At 38.7% G+C, this 21,287-nt stretch overlaps 1 protein-coding gene across 2 annotated transcripts; it reads right to left on the bottom strand.

Annotated features, from left to right (window-relative positions):
* Positions 1–409: 409 nt before the first annotated feature.
* Positions 410–11,384, bottom strand: LOC115756982 (ABC transporter G family member 32). Of its 2 annotated transcripts, none has more exons than XM_030697012.2 (24): positions 10,943–11,384; positions 9,962–10,082; positions 9,768–9,856; positions 9,603–9,687; positions 9,164–9,323; positions 9,003–9,079; positions 8,861–8,914; positions 7,914–8,004; positions 7,535–7,836; positions 7,182–7,463; positions 6,646–6,962; positions 6,404–6,564; positions 6,227–6,330; positions 5,200–5,356; positions 4,970–5,092; positions 4,790–4,881; positions 4,372–4,704; positions 4,010–4,300; positions 3,445–3,528; positions 3,172–3,305; positions 2,860–3,087; positions 1,588–1,759; positions 1,243–1,497; positions 410–895 (listed from the first exon to the last, which is right to left on the bottom strand). In XM_030697012.2, exons 1-24 carry the CDS (start codon positions 11,227–11,229, stop codon positions 623–625), a joined length of 4,272 nt encoding a protein of 1,423 aa, XP_030552872.2. In that variant the 5' UTR covers positions 11,230–11,384; the 3' UTR covers positions 410–622. The 2 variants fall into 2 exon arrangements, with proteins under 2 accessions (XP_030552872.2, XP_030552874.1); XM_030697014.2 differs by having other exon boundaries at positions 9,962–10,077; positions 10,943–11,081.
* Between the last annotated feature and the right edge of the window lie 9,903 nt (positions 11,385–21,287).

Genomic DNA, 21,287 nt, shown 5'->3' with positions numbered 1-21,287 from the left:
TTCCCTGAATCAGAGACGGCTTAATCAAGCTCTTAGGACGGCTGCTAACCTCGACGGAATTTTCTACAGCACGCTTCGAATTGGCCAAGGAATCGGAGATTCTCATGGTGAATCGCTTTCCCGTGTTCCCATTTCGGTTAAGGTTGGATTTGATTGAGACTTTTGCACCACCACGCACGAGAAAGAGACGTCACAGCTAATGAAACTAGAAAAGCCCCTCGGTTAAATGTTGAGGACGAATAACGAGTCGGACCATCCAGCTAAGCATGCAGTCGAAATTACCCGCTAAATGAACCGAGACGTACAGAAATTATAGGGAAAATGTCCATGCTAAAACGAGGACAAGAAGTAATTGCAGCATTAAGACTAGCAAACGCTTATGCCTGCAGTACTGACAAAATTTGTGTTACAGAGTGAATTTATCTCTAATTTTATTGCATAAAACTGTATGTTTAGATGTTGGACTATCTTAAATCTGCATTCTCGTATCAAATGAGCTAATTATGAATATTCAAGTGTCATGCTCCTATACATTACCATTTCTGACGCGGAATTGATATATTTCTGGATGCATGTCCAGAAACCCACGAGCAGCTGCAGACAGCGAAGTTTTATTGTTCTCTCACCTCTTTTGGAAGTTGAAGGACTTTATTGCATATGCAAAGATGACAGCGAACAATAAGCAGAAACCAGCCACCATGATCCCGGCAACACCCACGAAATCATGTCTATACCCGAAAACATCGTTGAGGAACTGCCTTATAGGTACCAGAGTGTAACCATCCGCTAGCTTCAAAAGTTCATCATCATCGCCGTACTGGGAAACAATGAGGCCATACAGACTCCAGGCTATTGGGTTTGCCCAATAATACCATCTCCACCAGATGGGAATTCTCTGCAATATAATTTGAACCGGTTATTGCTAGCATAAAAACTAATGAATAACAGCAGAAGAAAAAGAGTGATGCTTGTATTGGATTATGGTTTTCCTCCGTTTTATATGAAGATGAGAGAGAAATAGATAAAGCTGGATAGTTAAAACACAACAGAGTAATCAACAGACTTTTTTTTGGGGGGGGTTTCGAAATCAACAAAGTCTTGGAGTAGTGACCAACAAGTGATTTTAGCCAACACTGACCAGAGCAACTTCAGGGAGAGCAGTAGGAAAACAGAACGGTGATAAATAACGAATAGATTTGTGATAGCAGGTCATGAAATTTTTTGTAACGGGCTGTTATTTACCTTGTGGGGAATCATGAAGCCACTGAAAAGGTTCCAAAGCATGTAGAAGGGAGCAGCAATAATCGCGGCCACGTTGTGATTAGGTGTCACTGCCGTGGTCATCATCCCGTAAAAAGTGAAGTACATCATGGTAAAATACATAAAGAACAAGTACCAAACGAACTTCAAAAACGTCCACTGGAAAGAGGCCATGGAATAAAAGACGGTGCAGTAAATAAGCGCCTGAGCAAAAACATAGGGGAATTCTATGACGACCTGCAGACATTAAATTTTCGAGCTTAGATAACATACAAAAGCTTCCTGCAAGTCAAAGCTCAACTAGAGATCTATTGTTAGAAGATGCACCTGAGCAAATGCAAATGACAAAGCTGAGTACATCCCTGCAGCTCTTTCTCTGTATGAAACAAATCTTTCAATAGAAACAACAGGTTGAACAGCAGTGGCGTTGGTAATCCCAATAAACAGGACTGCTGCATACATGGATCCCATGGCATTAAATAAGTCCTGCTGCGTCTCTCTGTCTCGAAAGCAAACCAGTTAATTTTCACCAACCTACTGAGGGATGCAAATATATCTAGGTGAGTGAACGGAAGTTTCCTAAGTGTCTCAGAAATAAAAAGAGGAAATTTGCACTGTTTTTTTTTTCTACCATAATTTCAATTCAACAGGGAACATCACGAAGAATTACATCATAAAGTTAATTGAACACTCAAGCATCATTCTTCTTTCGTTGTGTTCAATACTGAAAAGGACAAAGCAATAGGCCTCCAGTGATTTGTACAGACAATAAGCAGAACTGGTCAAAAATTTCTCCAACGTACTAGCCCAACAGAGGGAAGTCCACTCCCTCCATCCAACTGGACCCCTTATTAGGAAACAGATTAGTGTTAGGTCAGGTCAACTGGCTTAGTGATTAACATAAGTGTTGCTAAACTCGAATCTTTCCAGAAGCACAGATGTAGAGTGTGGTCCATGGTTGCCAGGATCACTTCATGTTTAAGCCATCCAGCTTTATAGTCATAGGTCATAGGCCTATAGTGCGTGGTAATCATAATTGATATGACAGAAATACTTCTTCCTAAAAGTAAGCATCACAAATTCTTGCATTTTTAAGAGTATCTTTACTTTAAAAGTGCTTTGAGCCACGCAAAGTGGTTAGTAAACGTTTTTCTGAACTTAATTACCGTCATAAACAGGGGGTATGTTACCAATCAGATAGAGCTTTCTTTGGCAAATCTGCAGATTTGCTTCGTTATCATCACTTTTACGGAGGCTCAAAGTAGAGAGAAGTTTGCTAGATAAAATCCTTCTTGCACATGTAAAACACAAATATTCCACGTTTGATGGTCTCATGAGACATAAAGGTAATCAATCATGAGGCCAACTATATAATAGATTGTGACTAGCTCTATAGATTCCCTTTTTTTTTCCTTCTTTTTTGCTTTGTTTTTATTAGAAACTTGCTCTTGTTGATTCGATCTCCTAGAATCCGACAAAAGGCTACTTGTTTCGACCAGTAAGCTTGATAACCCGGCTAAAAAAAGTAGCCAAGAGAAAGGCAACAATTAGAAATAAGCAACTATAATTTTGGATGTGGTAACACTATCAACCAAGTACCTTTTTGCACCAAATCTCCAACATATGCTCCCAAGCATCAAAGAGATTACCACAGTATAGAAGAAGCGAACTGCAGTGTATTGAGGGTTTCGCCAATATGAAAGATTCTGCTTCCAAAGACATGCTATAAACTGCTCAAGGTATGATTGATTATACTTGGTTGGGAACTTCAGCTCCTTGTAACTACTGTTAGGCCTGCTTAGATTTTCAACCAGTTCTTTGTTGTGTCTGGATCAGAAAAGCAAATCACTAATTAAAAAGGTTGAAAACATGGGTGAGCATACAGAAAGCATAAGTGCAAAAGATACTAACCGAAATAGATATGATCGCCGGTAAAGTTCTGCAAAATCCAAGCCCAGACGATCTTCTTCATCTGACGAAGTAACCTCGAGCATCCAAGCAGCAGGATTATATCCAGCTCTAATCTTTGGCACTCCTTCAACTGCCTACATAATACACTGGCAACTGTAAGAGGGCCAAGGCAAGGGTTATCTAACAAGCTAAACTTCCCCCAAAAAGGAAACAAGCTAAACCAACCTAGTAGAAATCTAAGATCTACGATGCACAAATATGCACAATCCCCACCTCAAAATACTTGATGAGCTCACAAGATTTGGGGCCAAGAGGACCAGCATATATAAGCTCTCCTCCACGCTTCATAAACAAAAGCTGCAATCAGACAAAGGTTAATGTTATTTTTAAGTAGATACAACTAAGAGATGGCTTTATACTCTCATGAAACAGAAAACATCCTGCTGAGACATGACGCAAAGTCGATTATGCTATTATGATTGTTACATTTTGACTGTTCAAGAGACATAAAGGTGATATACTCGAAGTAGTCCAACTTAAAATTTTCCTATTTATTTTTCACTTGAAGTTAGATGACCTGTCTAGACATGCGATTACAATGAATGTATACTCTTCACTCCACGATAAAAGCATGGAACTGTTTCAATGGAAAGTGAAAGAAAGCTTCAGACCAGAGTAACAAATAGCATGTTCCAAGATTTTGCACTTTATTGGGGGAGATTTCCTAGTTAACCTAATAAGCTCAACTCCATCAATGCAAGCAGATCACAATCGGAAAAAAATGAAAGAACTGCTACAGATCATCTGAGGCAAAAGCTCGAGTCAGCAGGAAGATGACCTCATCAAATGATTCAAAAATGTCTATACTCGGCTGATGGATGGTGCAAACTATTGTTCGGCCAGTATTCACAATATTCCTCACAGTCCTCATCACAATAGCTGCAGCCCTTGCATCAAGCCCCGACGTGGGCTCGTCCATAAAAACCATAGAAGGGTTAGCCACCAGTTCAACAGCTATTGTTAATCTTTTCCTTTGCTCTGTGGACAGACCATCAACTCCAGGAAGACCAACCAATGCCCCAGCCAATTGTGTCAGCTCCACAAGCTCCATAACCTCTTCAACGAAAGCCTATAAAACTCATTCTTTAGAATGCAAGTTTTCCAGCACGTTAAGTTCACAATATCCAGAAAAGCAATTACCCTCTGTGTCTCCAAGTCAACATCTGCAGGTAATCGGAGCCAAGCAGAGAACAGAAGCGATTCCAGAACAGTTAAGCAGGGGGAGTGGATATCATTCTGCTCGCAGTAACCAGAAATTCTTGCAAAAGTTTCTTGCCTTTTGGGGTATCCTGATATATGTATGCTTCCTTCAATGACACCACCAGTCTTCCTCCCTGCTAAAACATCCATGAGGGTAGTTTTACCAGCACCGCTAACTCCAACCAGTGCTGTAAGCACACCAGGCCTAAACGCTCCAGTGACATTAACAAGTAACTGCAACTTATCTTCCATAATTCCCTGTTGCTTTAATTCCTGAAGCACAAAAATCAATTTGACACATTACTAATCAATAAAATGAACATGATAATTGGCATTGGAGAATGATACTTGAACGAACCAGAGGCACATCTACAAAGTAATTGATATTGCTGAAAGACATCGAAACAGGTTGAAAAGGCAGAACCATGCCTCGCCGCTTAAAATACTTTCCTGCACAAAATAGCCAGGTTGAAGAATGCATTCACTTCTATAACCATAAGCAGTTAAGAGGAAAGGTCATGGAGTAAGCTCAACCAACCAACTCGTGATCCTGAATGCTGGAAGTACTCTCTTAGCTCAACGGCAACACTTTCACCTTTCCTTCTTTGCTCTCTTTCTTGAAGCTCTTCCTTAGAGACAACAGCTTGCTGCTTTCCTAAAGCTGCATATGGCAGAAGTGTTGAGTTAGAAACTGAAATTGCTGCTTAATAAAAAACGAACAGGAAGTAACTACACCAGCCAGTTTGTAATAGTGAGGAGATGTCTTACGGTTAAGGTAAGTCAGGAACAATGTGAAAAGGATGTTAAACAAAATTGTGTATCCAAGCAAAGCACCAAGTCCGATCCAATACCAGTAGCTCTTTGGAAAAAGACTGCGTGCTCTCAATAATGCTTCACCTAATGGAAAATCAGAGCTCCCAGCTTTCTACATATAAACACGACACTGAAGATATATGAGATTACACAGAAGTAAAAACAGCTAAACAATGGCTTATGGCAGATTGAATGCATCCACCCAATGCCCCCCACGCCCCAAAACAAAGAATTAAAAGAGAAAGATGATTTGGGCACCTAAATAAGCCTTATAAGCCGGTGATCTCATCGACACAACCCTCCCTCCCTCTCTCTCTCTCTCTCTCTCTCTCTCTCTCTCTCTCTCTCTCTCTCTCTCTCCTTTCTCTCTCTCTCTAATCGCAAGCAATTTCTCTTCGCTTTCTATTAGGGATATAGGTATCCGCATATATTAGTATCCAGCCTAGTGGAATGCAAACAACCCGATAGCATTAGTGCTCCAGTGATGCACTGTTAATTATCAGGGCACATTCATGAAGGAAAAACTGCAAGTCGCATAGGTAACTAAGCATAATCTCTAAAACAATGTGTATGCTATTTCAAGGACCCCTTCAGCTAAACTCCCATATATTGTAGGATGAGTCAAATGCAGTGACGACTGCTGGCAACTAATGCAATTTGAGAATGTGAATATGTACATGCATAACTATTCATATGGAAGTTTCATATGGCATTGCTGTATCAAGTTCTATTAAATGTGAAGCATGACCAACACCTCTTAGAATTGGAAAATGTTCTTTATGGAACATCAGAGAGTTTCTTTCATCTCATACAGGATTCAGAAGCTCATAGTCATTATATCTACTCTGCATCTCCAGGGTAGATCTCATAGATTATCTCCTTTTTTTAAGCTCAAATGGATGACATTACTTATATGTCTTCCCTGGTCAGTTGTTCAGAAGAGCTCCAAGGCAAGTACACGGGATGAATTGTTTTATCTTACCTTTTCCCAAGAATGCCCAAGAAATTCATTGACAGAAGCTGCATTTTGAGCGTAGGCCAAAGGGGAAATCCAGAAACCCCATATCCACCAACTTGGTATGCGATCTACAATAAGCAAAGAAGAAAAATGAGTGAAGGTAAAGCAAAAACTTTTGCATATTAAGTTTATCAGCCAGACCTCTTGAAATGATGTAGCCTCCAAGAGCCATCACAACCAGCATTGCGAAAGATCCAAAGGTGTTGGCAACTATCATGTTTCGACCCAAAGATCCCATTACGCGGAAAAGACCGATAGACATCTGGTGCAGAAAGAAGTATAACAAGAATTGTCGGAAAAATCTGCAAAGATGGCATGATTAGAATAACGATGCAACTGCAATTCATTTAAACTGAAAATATCTCCTCAATAGAATGGCATACCTAGTAATATCAGGGTCATATCCGATTACATAATAGGTAACTGCCACCCAAAATCCAGACTCCATGAGTGAAGTTGGAATACTTAAAGCCCAAGAAGGTAATGTGTAAACCCAGCTAGGATAGAAGTGCAAGTCCCTGTGCTTGTAAAGGACTGGAAGCTTCGCAACCAGCATAGAAACCTCCGTAAAGCCATTGAAGAGAATGATGATCATAGAAAAGTATAATGCTCCCAGATATAGACCTCCATCATCGATGGTGTTGTGATGAATGGTCGAACGGAAAAAGACACTCATGGTGATGAGTGCAACTAAAAGAAGCTGAAAAGGTAGAAACAAAATGATAAATCAGCAATTTGACCTGATACAATCCTCTGATAGATCAGCAAATGATAATTCAAATGCATTTTCTCAGAGGATTTAGTTAGTTCATGCTTCAAGATATGAGCTGCTTTGGAGCTCCAAAATCTACAATGGCAAATGTGAGATGGAAACAGAGATTTCTTAGAAGCCGAATGCTCGACAATTAAGGAATGGTACCTGGATGAATTTGAATACATAGATAAACAAGTTTCGTTTTATCAGAAGCATCTGCCAGTCAAAGCTGGTTTTGAGAAGTTCTTTCTTGGTAGCACCATAGCGAGCAGTTGCCAAGGCAGCTGGATGATTGTAACGTCTGTCAAAAGGAACATCCAGTTCCTGCAACAGGTTTTTTCCAGCAGAATACAGACGAAAAGCTTCTGCAAATTTTCCCACAGGTATATATCTGTATGGGCAATATGGTTCAGACCAATACTGCTCTTGGTCCTTCTTTGATGTCACCTGCACACAAGAACTACATAATCGATTGAAGACAACTAAGCAGACATCAGGTCGACAGATCAGCTACTTACTTCTTGCAAGAAATCCGCCACATTCTTCCTTTCCGGACAACTGAACCCCACAGATTTGAAAAAGTCAAGAACATCGCTGCGGGGTCCTTGATACACTATCTGGCCCTCACATAAAAGAATGATATCATCAAATAACTCATATGTTTCTGGAGCAGGTTGAAGCAGCGATATCATGGTGGTCCCATCAAGGGCTTTGGTGGAATGCCGAAGATACTTAATTATTTGATAAGTAGTTGAACTGTCAAGACCATTGGATATTTCATCCATGAACAGAACCCTTGCGGGACCAACAAGTAATTCACCTGGAAATCATAAACATCAAAATTATACAAAGTTAAGATAACCTTTCTTTGACCACAACAGAAAACAGCAGTGAAACCTGTTGTAAGCCGCTTCTTCTGGCCCCCTGAAATCCCCTTCAGCATTTCATCTCCGACCAAAGTATCAGCACATATGTCCAACCCTAAAATCTTTGTCAGATAAATCTTAGTCCCAGAGCACTACAGTTCTTACGTATTTCAAGAAACACGAACATGCCACCCCACTCTTAAGGATTATATCAAAAAGTAAGTCATGAAATTCCAACAGCTAAAATTAACTGACAATATCAGTATGTCTAGTGAAGTTGTCAAATCTGGAAAAATTCTCCCAGATGTTATCACTTTAAGTAGAAAGATGTGCTTCTCATTTCACAGTCAAATTTATATGATCCAAGCTAGAATAGACAAGTGTGCTATCTGCACTCTTTAGAAGTATTTTAAAATCTTTAGCTCTTCTACTTGAACAATGTCCTAAAGATGGACGTAGGGATCAACATCAACAGTAATTATATTCAAAGTTGTTAAAAGTTTGATAAGAGATTACTGTTGTGACTAAGCAATGTAGTAAGAGACCAAAAGCGTAAGACACTAAAATATGCTTTAAGATGTAGATTATCAGCCTGCAATATTTAGCTAGTCATGAGAAGCTTAAAAAACCTAGTAACACTTGCTTGGAAAAAGGATCAGAAATCATTAATTGAATCTGTCCTTTTACATACAAAAGTCATGTTTCCTTATTTGATTTTCCATAGTTGTGAACCTGCACTAGCTTAAAATGACGCAAGCCTGCCTCAAATGAAAAAAAAAAAATCTACCATAAACAGTTTTTAAGTTACACAACAGTGTAGACGTAAAAACAATGCACCAAAAGAATTACTTCATGCGGAAAAAAGGGAACTAAAAAAGAAAAAAGTGATCGTTGGACAGAATATTTTCTTTCTGTTCCCTTGTTCAGATAGTAAACTGAACTACTAGAACTGCAGGAAAGGGGGCATGCAGAGGGTACCTTCATGATGTACTCCACCACAAGGCTAGTCTCTGGTCCTCCAAGTGCAAGTGACTAAATAAACGAATTATTAGTTGGTGAACCATCAATGACAGTCATAGCTTTCCAGGGCGAGAAAGCAAAATCACATCCAAAAGCTTACCTTCATGAATATATCAAGATCCTCATCAGGTTTGATCCCAGCAATCTTCTCTCTTCGTGAAAGCTCTAGTAACATATCTGTGGCGATAGTTGTAGTTTTCAGAGCACTGAGTACGGTCACGTACAAAATGCACTACACCACAAAACAATTTTAGTGCTTACCATATTTGAAGCCAACACCTTGACAGCGACCCGCAAACTCAAGAGTTTCTCTCACAGTCATCTCAGCCACGTTCCAGTCTTGTTGACTTACATAAGCGGATGTTCTCTGAGGAACAAACTCATGTAGGCTGTGCCCATTATATGTAATTTTTCCTGACACCTTCAGATCATTAAAGAGAATCATTTTGTCAAGATAAAGCACAGTAATTGATCTAATCAATCACTTTAAATATGAACACATTGAGAGGGATATTAATGCACATCCAACATGAAGTATTTTGGCCATTTTAAACAACTCTAAGCAGAGTCAGTCCGCCCACTTAAACGATTCCCCAGTTTTAAGTACCAACAACGTTTACAGAGAGGCAGCTAATGGATGGCAGTACAGAAAAAAGCGTGTAGTCTTCTCAAAGAGTCCCAACTGAAGATCTATAGATACCTGTAAATCTTTTTTAAGACGGCCTGCAAGTGCCAAGAGCAATGTCGTTTTTCCGGAGCTTGGAGGACCCAGTAGAAGCGTTAACCTACAGAACAACACCCGATGACATCCTTTTCAATCTTAAAGACTGAAAATTTGACACCTGATTTAAATCGCGCAATCTACCTGGAAGGCCTTATTATGCCACTGATGTTGTGTAAAATTGTGAGCTTGCTTCTCTTTCCCCTGTAAATCCGCGTCTTCCTTAACAGAGCCTAAATGACAGCCAAATTGAGTCATTTCAATCAGAAGCTCAAACACCTACCAGTCCATGAATTTATTTCATAGGAGTTTTCCTTTGAATTGTGTTCACTGTATACCTCGGTCATGTTGCACATGAAATTGGGGATAGTAGGTAGAGCTCTGCTACCAGTGTGGACGAATGATTCGATTGTCAAATCCTGAAAGCGAACCTCAATCTTTGGAAATTCCAAATCTACTCTATAGACAAAATTAGAAGGATACAATTAGCACATTGCATATCTAAAATAGTTGAATATAACATGACTGCAATCTAGCGCAAAGAGCATGTCTCCTGAATAAAAGGTACAGATATTCCAGATTTTTGCAAGAACTATGTAATCACAACAACAGAATCTTCTATTTATGGTTGGAAACCCCAAATTTGCTACATTCACAAAACGTAAGACTGTCCAGAAACTAGACAATTGGCATAATGCTTCAGAATTGTTAATCTGGATAAATCTGTATCCATCCTTTAGTAGAGAAAGCCCATAAATTCACACAACACACAGAAAAACGTGTCGTAAATCTGCTGTTTCCGCTAGTTTTTACGCGGAAAGGCTAAAGAAGACCCTGTTTCGCTTGCAAATGACTGAACTCATCAATGAGGATCTAAGTCGGATTCCCCAGTAAGTGCTCGGTTTCCCGTCTCATCATTCAGTGTTTCCAAATGCGAAAATCTTAAAGCATATTTCATTGACGTCTATGATTCTGCAATTTCTGGGATAAGGCAATGAGTATGACAGTCTCCCCAAAAGCTCAACCACACACCAGAAACAAAAACTTCATGTAGTGAAGACGGAGAAGTCTGAATTCAGTAGCGTCTACGATTCAGAGTTTCCTGAACCAAAAAACAGTCGTCACTTCTCTTCCGCTATTTTCCCGCCGGGAGCGAAAAAGAAGAAGAGAAAACAAAATCTCACGCTCGAACTATTAGTGAGGGAGACGCATTCGACTAAAACTTGCCCTTCTCGTTGCACCATATCGAAGGATTCACCTATGCTAAACACCGATGCTACTAAACTTTTAAGTACTGAGCGTGTGTTTAGCATCTTTACGCTTCGAAGCGCTGGCGCATCTGCTCGAAGAACCGCTCGGGATCGTGATCGACGGAGCTGACGAGCCGGTCGAGGAGCAGCCTCTGCTCCTGCGCCTCGAGCTCGCTCAGGCCGACCTCCTTGGACCCGCCGCCGAGGTCCTTGAAGATGCCGCGGCGGACGCGGGCGTAGGTGGGGAGCCGCTCGAGGGCGGCCCACCGGAGCGCCTCCTCGTCGTCGCCGCCGCCGCCGCCGCCCCCTGAGGAGGAGGCGGAGCGGGCGAAGACGTTCTCCTCCGAGTTCCACATTCAGGCGGCTCGCGGGATCTGGAAAGAGCAAGGATCGCCCGGAGATCGCATAACAGAAACGGAGATAAGGCACGCACAGAGAGAGAGAGACACAGATATAGAGATAGAGAGAGGCAGAGAGAGACAGAGAGCAATTATAAGTGCGTGACTCGTGAGGCTTGGACGTGGGGGCGAGGAAGCTTTCAAGCGCCAACTAATTCGAGTCCAGAGTTTGGTGGCTGAGCTCTGTTGAGCATTAATGGCGGTCTCCCTCTCTGTCTCTCCCTCTCCCTCTTTCTCTCTCTGTGACCAACATGTTAAGAGTACGTAAAAGAGAGCGAGAGGAGGAGAGGGAGACCGTCCTTGCAGCCCAGGGAGGGCCCTCATTTAATGGCCGCGGGGAAGGACACCCACGCGCGCGAGTGCGGCGGTATTCCACACCCTCTCGACAGCCGGCCTTCTTTTGATTTTTTTTTTTTTACTTTAAACTTTTGTTCAAGAAATTAGATCTTTTAAGGACAAATAGATCATATATCATAACTACAAAACTACTGGCCTAATCCGCTTGGACAACCTCGACTTTAGATTCAGTTTCAATTCTTTATAAAAGAAAAACCGTCAACTTTTAACTTTAGCCTCAAATCCGCTCCATTAGACCTCCATCCGAAAATCTACATGTATTCGTCCTTAATTTTCATATCAAAAGACGGCTCCTTTTGTTGAAGATAATTTTTCACGACATTTTACAGATTAAAATTTGGTGGCTTTTTTCAGACGAAAAAATGAAGTTCGACTAGAGAATACTAGAACGATATCTTATCGCTTTACCAAAGCGTGATTTAACATCATAGTATTCTAACATGTAATTTTTAAAAGTTCTTATTGTTCGATTTAGATTCTGAACTTTTTGGATTAGGTTCAATATTGCCGTTGCGTCAATTTTCGTGCCAAGCCATGTGATTTTTTATTTTTTTTATTTTTTGCTACTGTTGATCTCCGCGTCGGCGATGGAACAGCCCAACAAATTGATATTAATTTGACTAACATAAGAGCTTAAATGAATACCTTAAAACCTCAAATCGGTACACATGTACCACATTTACTTTAGACTCAAATTACTATACGCGTGCCGCATTTACCCCGATCTAAATTTTGTGCCACAAAAAATTTCAAATCAACATACTCATGCTACATTTATCCCAAATTAATATACTCGCGTCATAATTATCCTGAATTGCGGTAAATCTTTTGAGGGTGAAAGTGGCTCTTTTCATCTGTGTAATGTCAGCAGCCAGCAGGGATTAATTAAAGCACTAAAGAACAACCATTAAATTTTTTTTTTCAGTGTAATTATTGCTGGCTTGCTTTGCCCCGCCCGGAAAGGGTGGGGTTTGGACGTCACGCGAGGGGGGAAGGCGAGTGGGAGTTGGGGGCGGGGCGTGAGAATTACGGCGTAGGAATTCAAAACTAAAACGGTTGGGAAGACGCGCATTTTTCACCTTTCTTGTGGCTTTCGGTGACGAAGGCACGTAAGATTTGCTTGATCGATACCCCCGTTGCAATTTGCATTGCCACTAAAACGGTCCTCATCCATGCCAAAAAAAAAAAAAATCCCCCATAGTATCCGATTTCATATGTAATTTTTCTTTCTTTCTTTTTTTCTCAAAAGAGAATGACGCAAACGATTCTTGAACTATAATTCAACGTACAATGCAGTCGAAATTTTTAATTTATTTAATATCATTCATGAACTCGTCCGTAAATTTTTAATTTATTCTATATGATCCTCAAGCTTTTAGTATATCTTCAAACTAATCCCCTAATTTTATTCCTGAACTTAAATTAATGAAAAGATAGTATTACTTATTGTCATATAATATGGGGATTAGTTTGAACATTTAACAAAAGTTTAGAGATCGAATTGAACAAATTAAAAGTTGAGGGGACAACATTGTACATTAAGTTAAAATGTAGGGATCACATTGAATAAATCAAAAGTTCGAGGACCACATTGTATAATAGGCTAAAGTTCAAGGACCATTTGTCGCATTATTTTTATTTTTATATTTTTGGTTCTTATAGAAGGCATTCCACGTGTCGCTTATATTGCACAAGCATTTATTTAGTATCTTATCGAAACAAAAAGAAAACGAGAGATGCATTCTAAATTTCTCGAGTGGATAGAAAGGAGGAGGTTGATTGCGTAGTAAGGACAATTAGCTTTTACCGGGTAGTTTTTTTTATAACCACTTTGTCGTCTTTGATTTGCGGTTAGAGAACAGTTTTATAACGGGTTCAATGGAAAATGCAAATAGTGAGACAATTAGGTTTTTTTCCTCATATATATTAGATGTAAATACATGTTCCCCTAAGTTTTTTCGAAACTTCAATTCGCATCTCTCCAAATTAAGACTACCCGTTCATCTCCCCGCACACATCGAAATGCTACACTCTCTCTCTCTCCCTCCCTGCTAACATAGCTCCCTCCTCCTTCAATAGATCTGTCGAATAGGTGGGTCGGGTCATGTTTTGGTCAGGTCATAAATATTCTGATTCAAATTCACCCATGAATCCGTTTTATGACTCATTCATTTGTAATGCAACCTTTTTACCCATACATGACCGAATCCATTTCATATTACTAATACACTTTCATATTTGACCCAATTTAATAAAACTTGTTACATACAATTTTTAAAAAGGATTATATTGCTAAAATGCTTTCATGCAATACAAATCTAGTTGTGTTAAAACACTTCCATGCAGTACAAATCTAGCGGACTACTTCTATAATTTTTTAAAAAATTGAATGCTTTTATTCTTTTTTATTTCTTTTCATTTTCATTCTTTCCTTTTCCTTTTTTATACTTTATATATATATATATTATATTTTTTTTTTCTCTGTCCTTTTCCTTTTTTTCTTCCTTACAAAGTCTGGCGAGGGTTGCCGGTGGACCCTCATCAACCATGTGCGAGGGTTGGTCATCCCTTGCATGTGATTGGAGAACCTCGTCGGACTTCGTCGAAAAAAAAAAAGACAAAGGAAAGAAAGAACAAGAAAAAAATAAAAGGAAATAAAAAAATCATAAAGGATTTTAGAAGAAAAAAATTATAAAAATCTTGTTAATTGTTGGGTCTCTTAAATGGGTTAAATCCACCTGATAGTAAAAGGGTAGAAGCCTCTTAAATGGGTAGTCTTAAGTGAGTTGTAAATGGGTTTACAATGGACACAGTCATTTTAACATCTTTATTTTGTAAACCCGTTATGTTGGTATGCTAAGTTTGTTATAACCCATATAAATGCTTGTAGGTCAGTGAAAAAAAAAATTGACCCATTTTGACAGGGTTAATCCTCTGTCAACAGCTCCCTCTCTCTCTCTCTCTTTAATCCCTTTGCATTGTTCTTGATGTTCCTCTCGTCTCAATTTGATTTGATCAAGAACTCGTAGTTTTTTTTATCTAAAAAAATAGCTTGTATTAAAATAATTAGTTAATAAAAAAATATTTTTATTATCGATAACGATTTATGTATGAACATCCTCGTGGATGATGAATATTTTTCGTCAATTTATTTAAATAAACGTTAACACACTAAAAGTTACCCACTCACTTTAGCGGCAACCTTCTCACGTATTTATTGCTCTAGGAAAGGCAAAGAAACTGCCTTCCCACTACAAACTTTTCCGTACATATTAATGGAAACTTCGCTTCTTATGGTTACACCCATCTCTTCAATGAATTTTCTTTATTTCAAGCATGGAACTAAAATATCTACATTACCTAAATACATCTTAAGCTAACTCGTGGAAAGGTTTGAAGACATCCCAATTCGAGCTCTAAATTTTCTGTAGCATCGCTTCGTCCGACGATAATGCCCGAACACCTTATTGTACTTCTAGCTAAACATTTAGAAAAAAAAATTCCATGTTAGGTCTACCACCACCACCAGTGTGATAAAGGACAAACATCCAACGCTGAACGATTGACATGTGTATTTGAACTCGTAGACGCTTAATCTATCACTTAGATTTTGCTAGGGAAAATGACACAAACGATCTTTAAACTTTGGCACCGTGGTTCCTAAAGTTTTAATATGTTCAATATGGTCTATGAAGTTTAACCCAATATGTAATATGATCTCTAAATTTTAGTACATATTCAATATGGTCCATAAACTATATGAAAATATTCAATGTTGTCCTTGAATTAATGGGACAACATTAAATATTTTCATGCATGCATCAATAGTCTAGAAATCATATTGAACGAAAATTCGAAGATCACATTGAACAAAATAAAGTTGAGGGATCACATTACACATCGAGCTAAAGTTCAGAAATCATACTGGATAAATAAAAATTTATGAATTAAATTACACACTGAATTAAAGTTTAGAAATTATTTATGTTATTATACCATTGTACTATTATGGGTGAGCAATGAGGCACAGAGGATGAGTACTACGGTGGTGTGGACCGACAGAAGTCCACGTTAAGTTTGCTGATTTGATATCTTTGCATTCATTGCGGGCTCCCTATTTTTGGGTTGTGGTCCTTAGGGATAGGGCAACCTGCCGCATCCCATGCTTTATTTCATTTTACCATATTTTATTTATTTTTTAAGATAAATTAAAAAAAAATTACCTATCTTATCGCTAATTCTCATCTTTTTTACTTTTGCTCTGCTTCAATTACAAAAACGGGGAAATTGAACCCCGCATCCATGATACTAGCGTGTCTACCCTCTATCCCTTTACCAACAGGGTCGCATGCCTATTGACAGATAGACCAAATTTATTTATTTATTGGTCGGATTGGATGGACCAAACTTAGCGTCTGCACATAAATAGCTGTTTTTCCACATGGCAAGAAGACAAAAAACGAAGGTTTGCTATTCACACCGAATTCCTAAAACGGTTAGGCCAACCTAATGATTTGCACCTTACCTTGTCTTTTCAGACATTGCAAGGACAGATCCAGTTAGGAACAAGAAAAAAAAGTGGGACAGTTGTTGAGCAGTTATGACCAAATCTCGTGAAACGAATATATATTTGTTTAGCATATGATCATGTTTGTACTTCGGAGTCAGCCTAGGATAATTCGCCCAGCAATTTGTCTACATTTTACACATCGGTGACTAGGAGTCTCTTCAGGAATTAGGTAACCCTTAGCTTCCTTAGCTTGGAGAACCAGACGTGGATTAGAAGTTTGAAATTTCATTGAATTGGGATTATGACTATGAGCCAGGCTCGTTTGAATTTGTGACTCTAGTTAGGAGTGCCTGAGAGAGACGACATCGAGAGAGCTGTGCCTCCTTTCCCTTGTCATATCGTTCTTCGATGGCTTATTCTTTTAGAGAAGACGATCGAAACACTCAACTTCAGTAGAGCATCAGAGGCAAAAGATCTTTGCGTGTGGATTCCTCAAAGAAAAGCAATGACCGAGAAGAATGGAATTAGAATTTGAGGCATGAATACACTCTCTTTAAGAGAAAATACTAGATAGCAATTTTCGTATTTATCTAGGAACTCTCGAAAGGGAACAATTCAAAAGAAGGCTTTTATATCTTTTGAAAGAAACGAAAATGGATCTTGATTAGTGCCAATTCTGATCCGCGTTAGTGTAAAATTGCTCTTAATAGTCCCGCACACAAGGTATTCTAGGGTTCAATCTACTTAACTCATTGTCTTTATTTGTGAGAATAGAAGATTTCCACACTTATATATTGGTCTATACACTTTCATTTATTTTACATGGGACAAGGCACTTCTAAGTTTATTTTACAAACAAACTACCGACAAATATGCCATGAGCTTTCAAAAGGTCTTGTAGGTTTTCGACGTTCTACGGCCTTCGATCTCGTGAGAAGTTGTGTAATGATGTAAGATACATTGTTCTACATTGTTTTCTAACCCACTTAACCTTTTCCAGCAAGACAGGCACGCATTCTACTTCGACGAGACTTAACCAACACTTCATGTTCGACAGCCGGTCCATTTTAGCATCGGACATCCCATTTCATCCCAAGGATTTCAAAAACTCTATATGAGGTTGCTAACACGAGCCTCGGCCGTTAACTAGATCCTCACGGTGAAATTGAAAAATTACCAAAAAAGTCCTAAACCTATTATAGTTGTGCCAATTAAGTTCTAATTTTTTTTTTTTTGATTCAATCCTAAATATTTTGCAATTATGCTATTTCAGTCCATTTGGCGGAATTTGACCGGCCGGCAACATAATATGTAATATTTTTTAATTTTCTTTTTCTTTTCTTCGCGGCCTGTCGGAGGAAGAAGAGGGAAGGGGAAGAAAAAGAAAACAAAAAAATTCACAAAAAATATTAAAACATTATGTTGCCAACCGGCCAAAATTCGCCGGATGGATTGAAATGACTCAATTACAAAAAGTTTGGGACTGAATTGGCTTAATTGCAATAAGTTTAGGATTTTTTGGGTAATTTTTTGGAATTTATCCTTTCACAAGGAAAAATTCTTATACGCATTGAATGCATGTGAGTCCACTTGATTTCAGCTATTAGAGATTCACGCGAGCTGTTACACGAGATCTTTGTGATTATTGGGATCGATTAAGCCCTCATGTTGCTTGGGCAAGCGACGATGACTCGTGTCTCAAGTGCGAGAGAGGGCGAACTACCTCTCCGACCCCAAATTACGAGCTCCATTTTCAAATTAACCCTACTTTCAGAAACTTATACTTCCAATTTGGCTCAATCCTAGCTTAACCAACCAGAGGAATTGAGAAGAAGCAAGAGCGGCAATTGCAAGACTCAATCTTAAAGCTATTGTTGGTGACTAATCAAGGTTAGACTCAGCTTTTCTTCTACACAAATCACCCCTACTCTTTCATTAATTCTCACTTCTCTCTCACTTTCAATTCTTGTCAGATCTACCTCAGGAAATGCTGGTGAGCACAATGCACTGCCTATAAAGTCTATTTCGTCCGTTATCTTTTACGGGACATTATTTTCTTCTAGAACCCAAAAACTACTTACGAGAACGCGTGTCAAAAGAATATGATATTGTCCACCAATCAAGTAATTAATTTTATTTGTGACTTTCTTATATAAGAAAGCAATGAATGATACCCTAACATGGAACTGTCGAGAAATTCTACGGTTCAGTCCAATAATGTATAGGATTGATCTAGTATGTCATCCGGATTGTTGGATCAAAAGGAAAAAGAAAATTTTAGCCATCTAATGATTTTAATCAGGTAGTAACTTACGACTATGAACGGGGGTAAAAGCGCTCACGGTAAAATTAGGGTTTTTATGATTTATCATGGACAGCTATGCATGTCAGGAAATTCAACTTACTAGACTTTAAAGGTAAATTACTTCATGTGAGGGATGCCATCTAACATGTCATTTACAAGGATTCATAGAAAAGTTAAAATTATGGAGGACAATTACTGAGCATAGCTACCATCATTAACAACAAATTAAAATAATTTCACTATTATACTGATTAATTACTAAGCGTTAGCATTTTTACGTTACAAATTTTTTTTACTACAATCTGTCATACAAGTAAAGCACCAGCGGTAGTTGCAAGCAAGTTACATCCACTCCAGGAAAGTTACGACCCTTAAATTACTACCTATAAGTGCAACTGATTTCACGATTGTTTTGGGTAAATTAGGGAAAATTTAGAAAAATTACAGCTAAAAAACGAGAAGCATCCTAGAAGTGCAAATACTTCTGCCCAACAAAGTGATTCATGATAACATATCGCACATGTTTTCCTTAAAAATCCTAAAACATATTGCGAAAGTGTGATTGAGTTTTAAAACTTATAAAAAAAGGCAATTAAATCCTCAAACTTATCGAATTAGTACAATCAAGCCATTCCGTTAACTCGGGCCAATTGAGCTAACGAAAAATGGTGACATAGTTTCTTCTAATATTCTCTCTCCTACATAGCTTTTTCAAGTATTTTCTCTATCATACAAGGCATTAATCTTACTATAACATGAAAGATAATATTAAAACAACATGATATTAGTCTAGATCGTAACTTTTAACCATAATCTTAATTAAATGAAAAATAAAAAAATGTACTTTTGAAAAAAGAAAAGAAAAGATAGGAGAAGGGCAAGGGCCCTCGCCACCGTTGCCCATCATTGCCGAAAAGGGCTGACGAATCGCCGCGGTCTGGCTGAGTGGAACCTATCTTGGTGAGGACCGATGGCCCTTGACCAAAATGGGTGGCAGGCCATGATCCTCACCGGGCCCCTACCAACAATTTCCGGCGATGGTGGGGCGATGGTGGTGAGAGCCAACCACTTGCGCTTGTTTTTTTTTTTTTTGTGTTTTTCTAAAATATTTTTTTTATTTTCAATCTAACTTAATCAAGATTTTGGTCAAGAATCATAATTTAGGTTAAAAGGAAGTCGTTTTAATCTTATATTTCATGTTTTACTAAGATAATGCCACGTAGGAGAGAGAAAATACTTCAAAAAAAGTCACGTCGGTAATTTTCATTAGTATAAATGTATGAAGTTAACAGAAAGACTCGATTGCATCAATTTGATAAGTTTTAAAACTTGATTGCACTTTTTACAAGTTTTAGAACTTAATTGCACTTTCGCGAAATTTTTTTGACTTGTAGTATATTTGTCCCCTCCCCCCTCGTTTTTGGGAGAGATAAGTACATCGAGAGTGCTATAACTTTTGTATGGTTTTCACTTGAGTGTCATAATTTTTTTTCGCTCACTTGAATGCTACATATAGCAAAATCATTCACTTGAGTGCCATTTCCGGTAAATCATCTTACGTGGACTTTTATTATTATTTTATTTATTTTTCAGTGACGGGCAGATTTTTTAATATTTTATGGATTTATTATTTATTATTTATTTTGATGTTTTTGAAAAAAAAATTGAATTTCCCCATGGCTAGCAAGGGTCACCGTAAGGGCCCTTGTTGGCCAAGGTTGGCTAGCCTAGGGGCGAGGGCAGCCTCGTGCTCGCCCCCGGGGGGTTGGGGGAGGCGACGATAGCCGCCCCAGCCTGCGGCTGCCGTCGTGGTCCCAACGGCCACAAGAGAGGGTGCGAAGGCCTTGGGCTAGCTAGGTGTGGCCAGCGAGGGCCCTCCCGGTGACCCTCGCCAGCAAATGAGGAGGAAAACGAAAAAAAAAAATTCAAAATAACTAAAAAAATAAAATAAAAATCCACGTGTATATTAAAAAATTCAAAAAAAATTGCTCAAGTAATGCCACGTCAGATTTCCAACGTTCACGTAGGATTTCTAGCGGGGAAAATCGGCAATGGCACTTAAGTGATCGTGTTTTCAAATTTTTGACACTCAAGTAAGTAAAAAAAAGTTGTGGCACTCAAGTCAACCCTTCACATAAGTTATAGCACTCCCGGTATACCTATCCCTTCTTTTTTTGGGAATGAGACACTAGAAGCATCCTAGAAGTGCAAATACTTCTTCCCAACAAAGTGATTCATGACAACATGTCGAATATGTTTTCGCATGTTTTCTTGTAATCATTAATTGGGTCTTCAAAATATTTATCACGTTGGAATTTCTTTACCGGGAAGATTGCCGTAAATGTTGGAAACTCCGGATATAGTTAGCTAAAAACCCCGAAAGTAGGGGATCGAACTTGCCGCCATTAATTTATATATGGAGTGTAATCAAATTCTAAACTTTGTAAAGTTATAAAATCTTTTCAACAAAAAAAAAAAAGGTCATAAAATGGAGTTGGAAAGCTACACTAAAAAGCACGAAATTAATTGCACCAGCTATATGTAGAAGGTTTGAAACCTGTGCACCCCTTCCCCAATTCTTACCTTAGTATATGTACCCGATATGTAAAGCTTCGAGGAATTGCCATCTGATTTTGACTTGTTAGTTACATGCAAGAGGGTGGACTTTTCATGATGTCCCGAGTTTTCCCCATGTGACATTAAATATGGCCAACAACTACTAGACCTAGCTGCTAATATTGGAACTAGAAGTACATGCTTAATATTCGACTACTCCTTCATTTAGGTTGGACATAAGGAAACCACCAAAACCATTTTCATTTTCCAAAAACTGTACTTTTGTTA

The sequence above is a fragment of the Rhodamnia argentea genome, chromosome 4, assembly GCF_020921035.1.
Source record: "Rhodamnia argentea isolate NSW1041297 chromosome 4, ASM2092103v1, whole genome shotgun sequence".
NCBI lineage: Eukaryota > Viridiplantae > Streptophyta > Magnoliopsida > Myrtales > Myrtaceae > Rhodamnia > Rhodamnia argentea.
The sequence above is the reverse complement of the archived record's forward strand: the minus strand, read 5'-3'. Positions and strand labels throughout refer to the sequence as shown.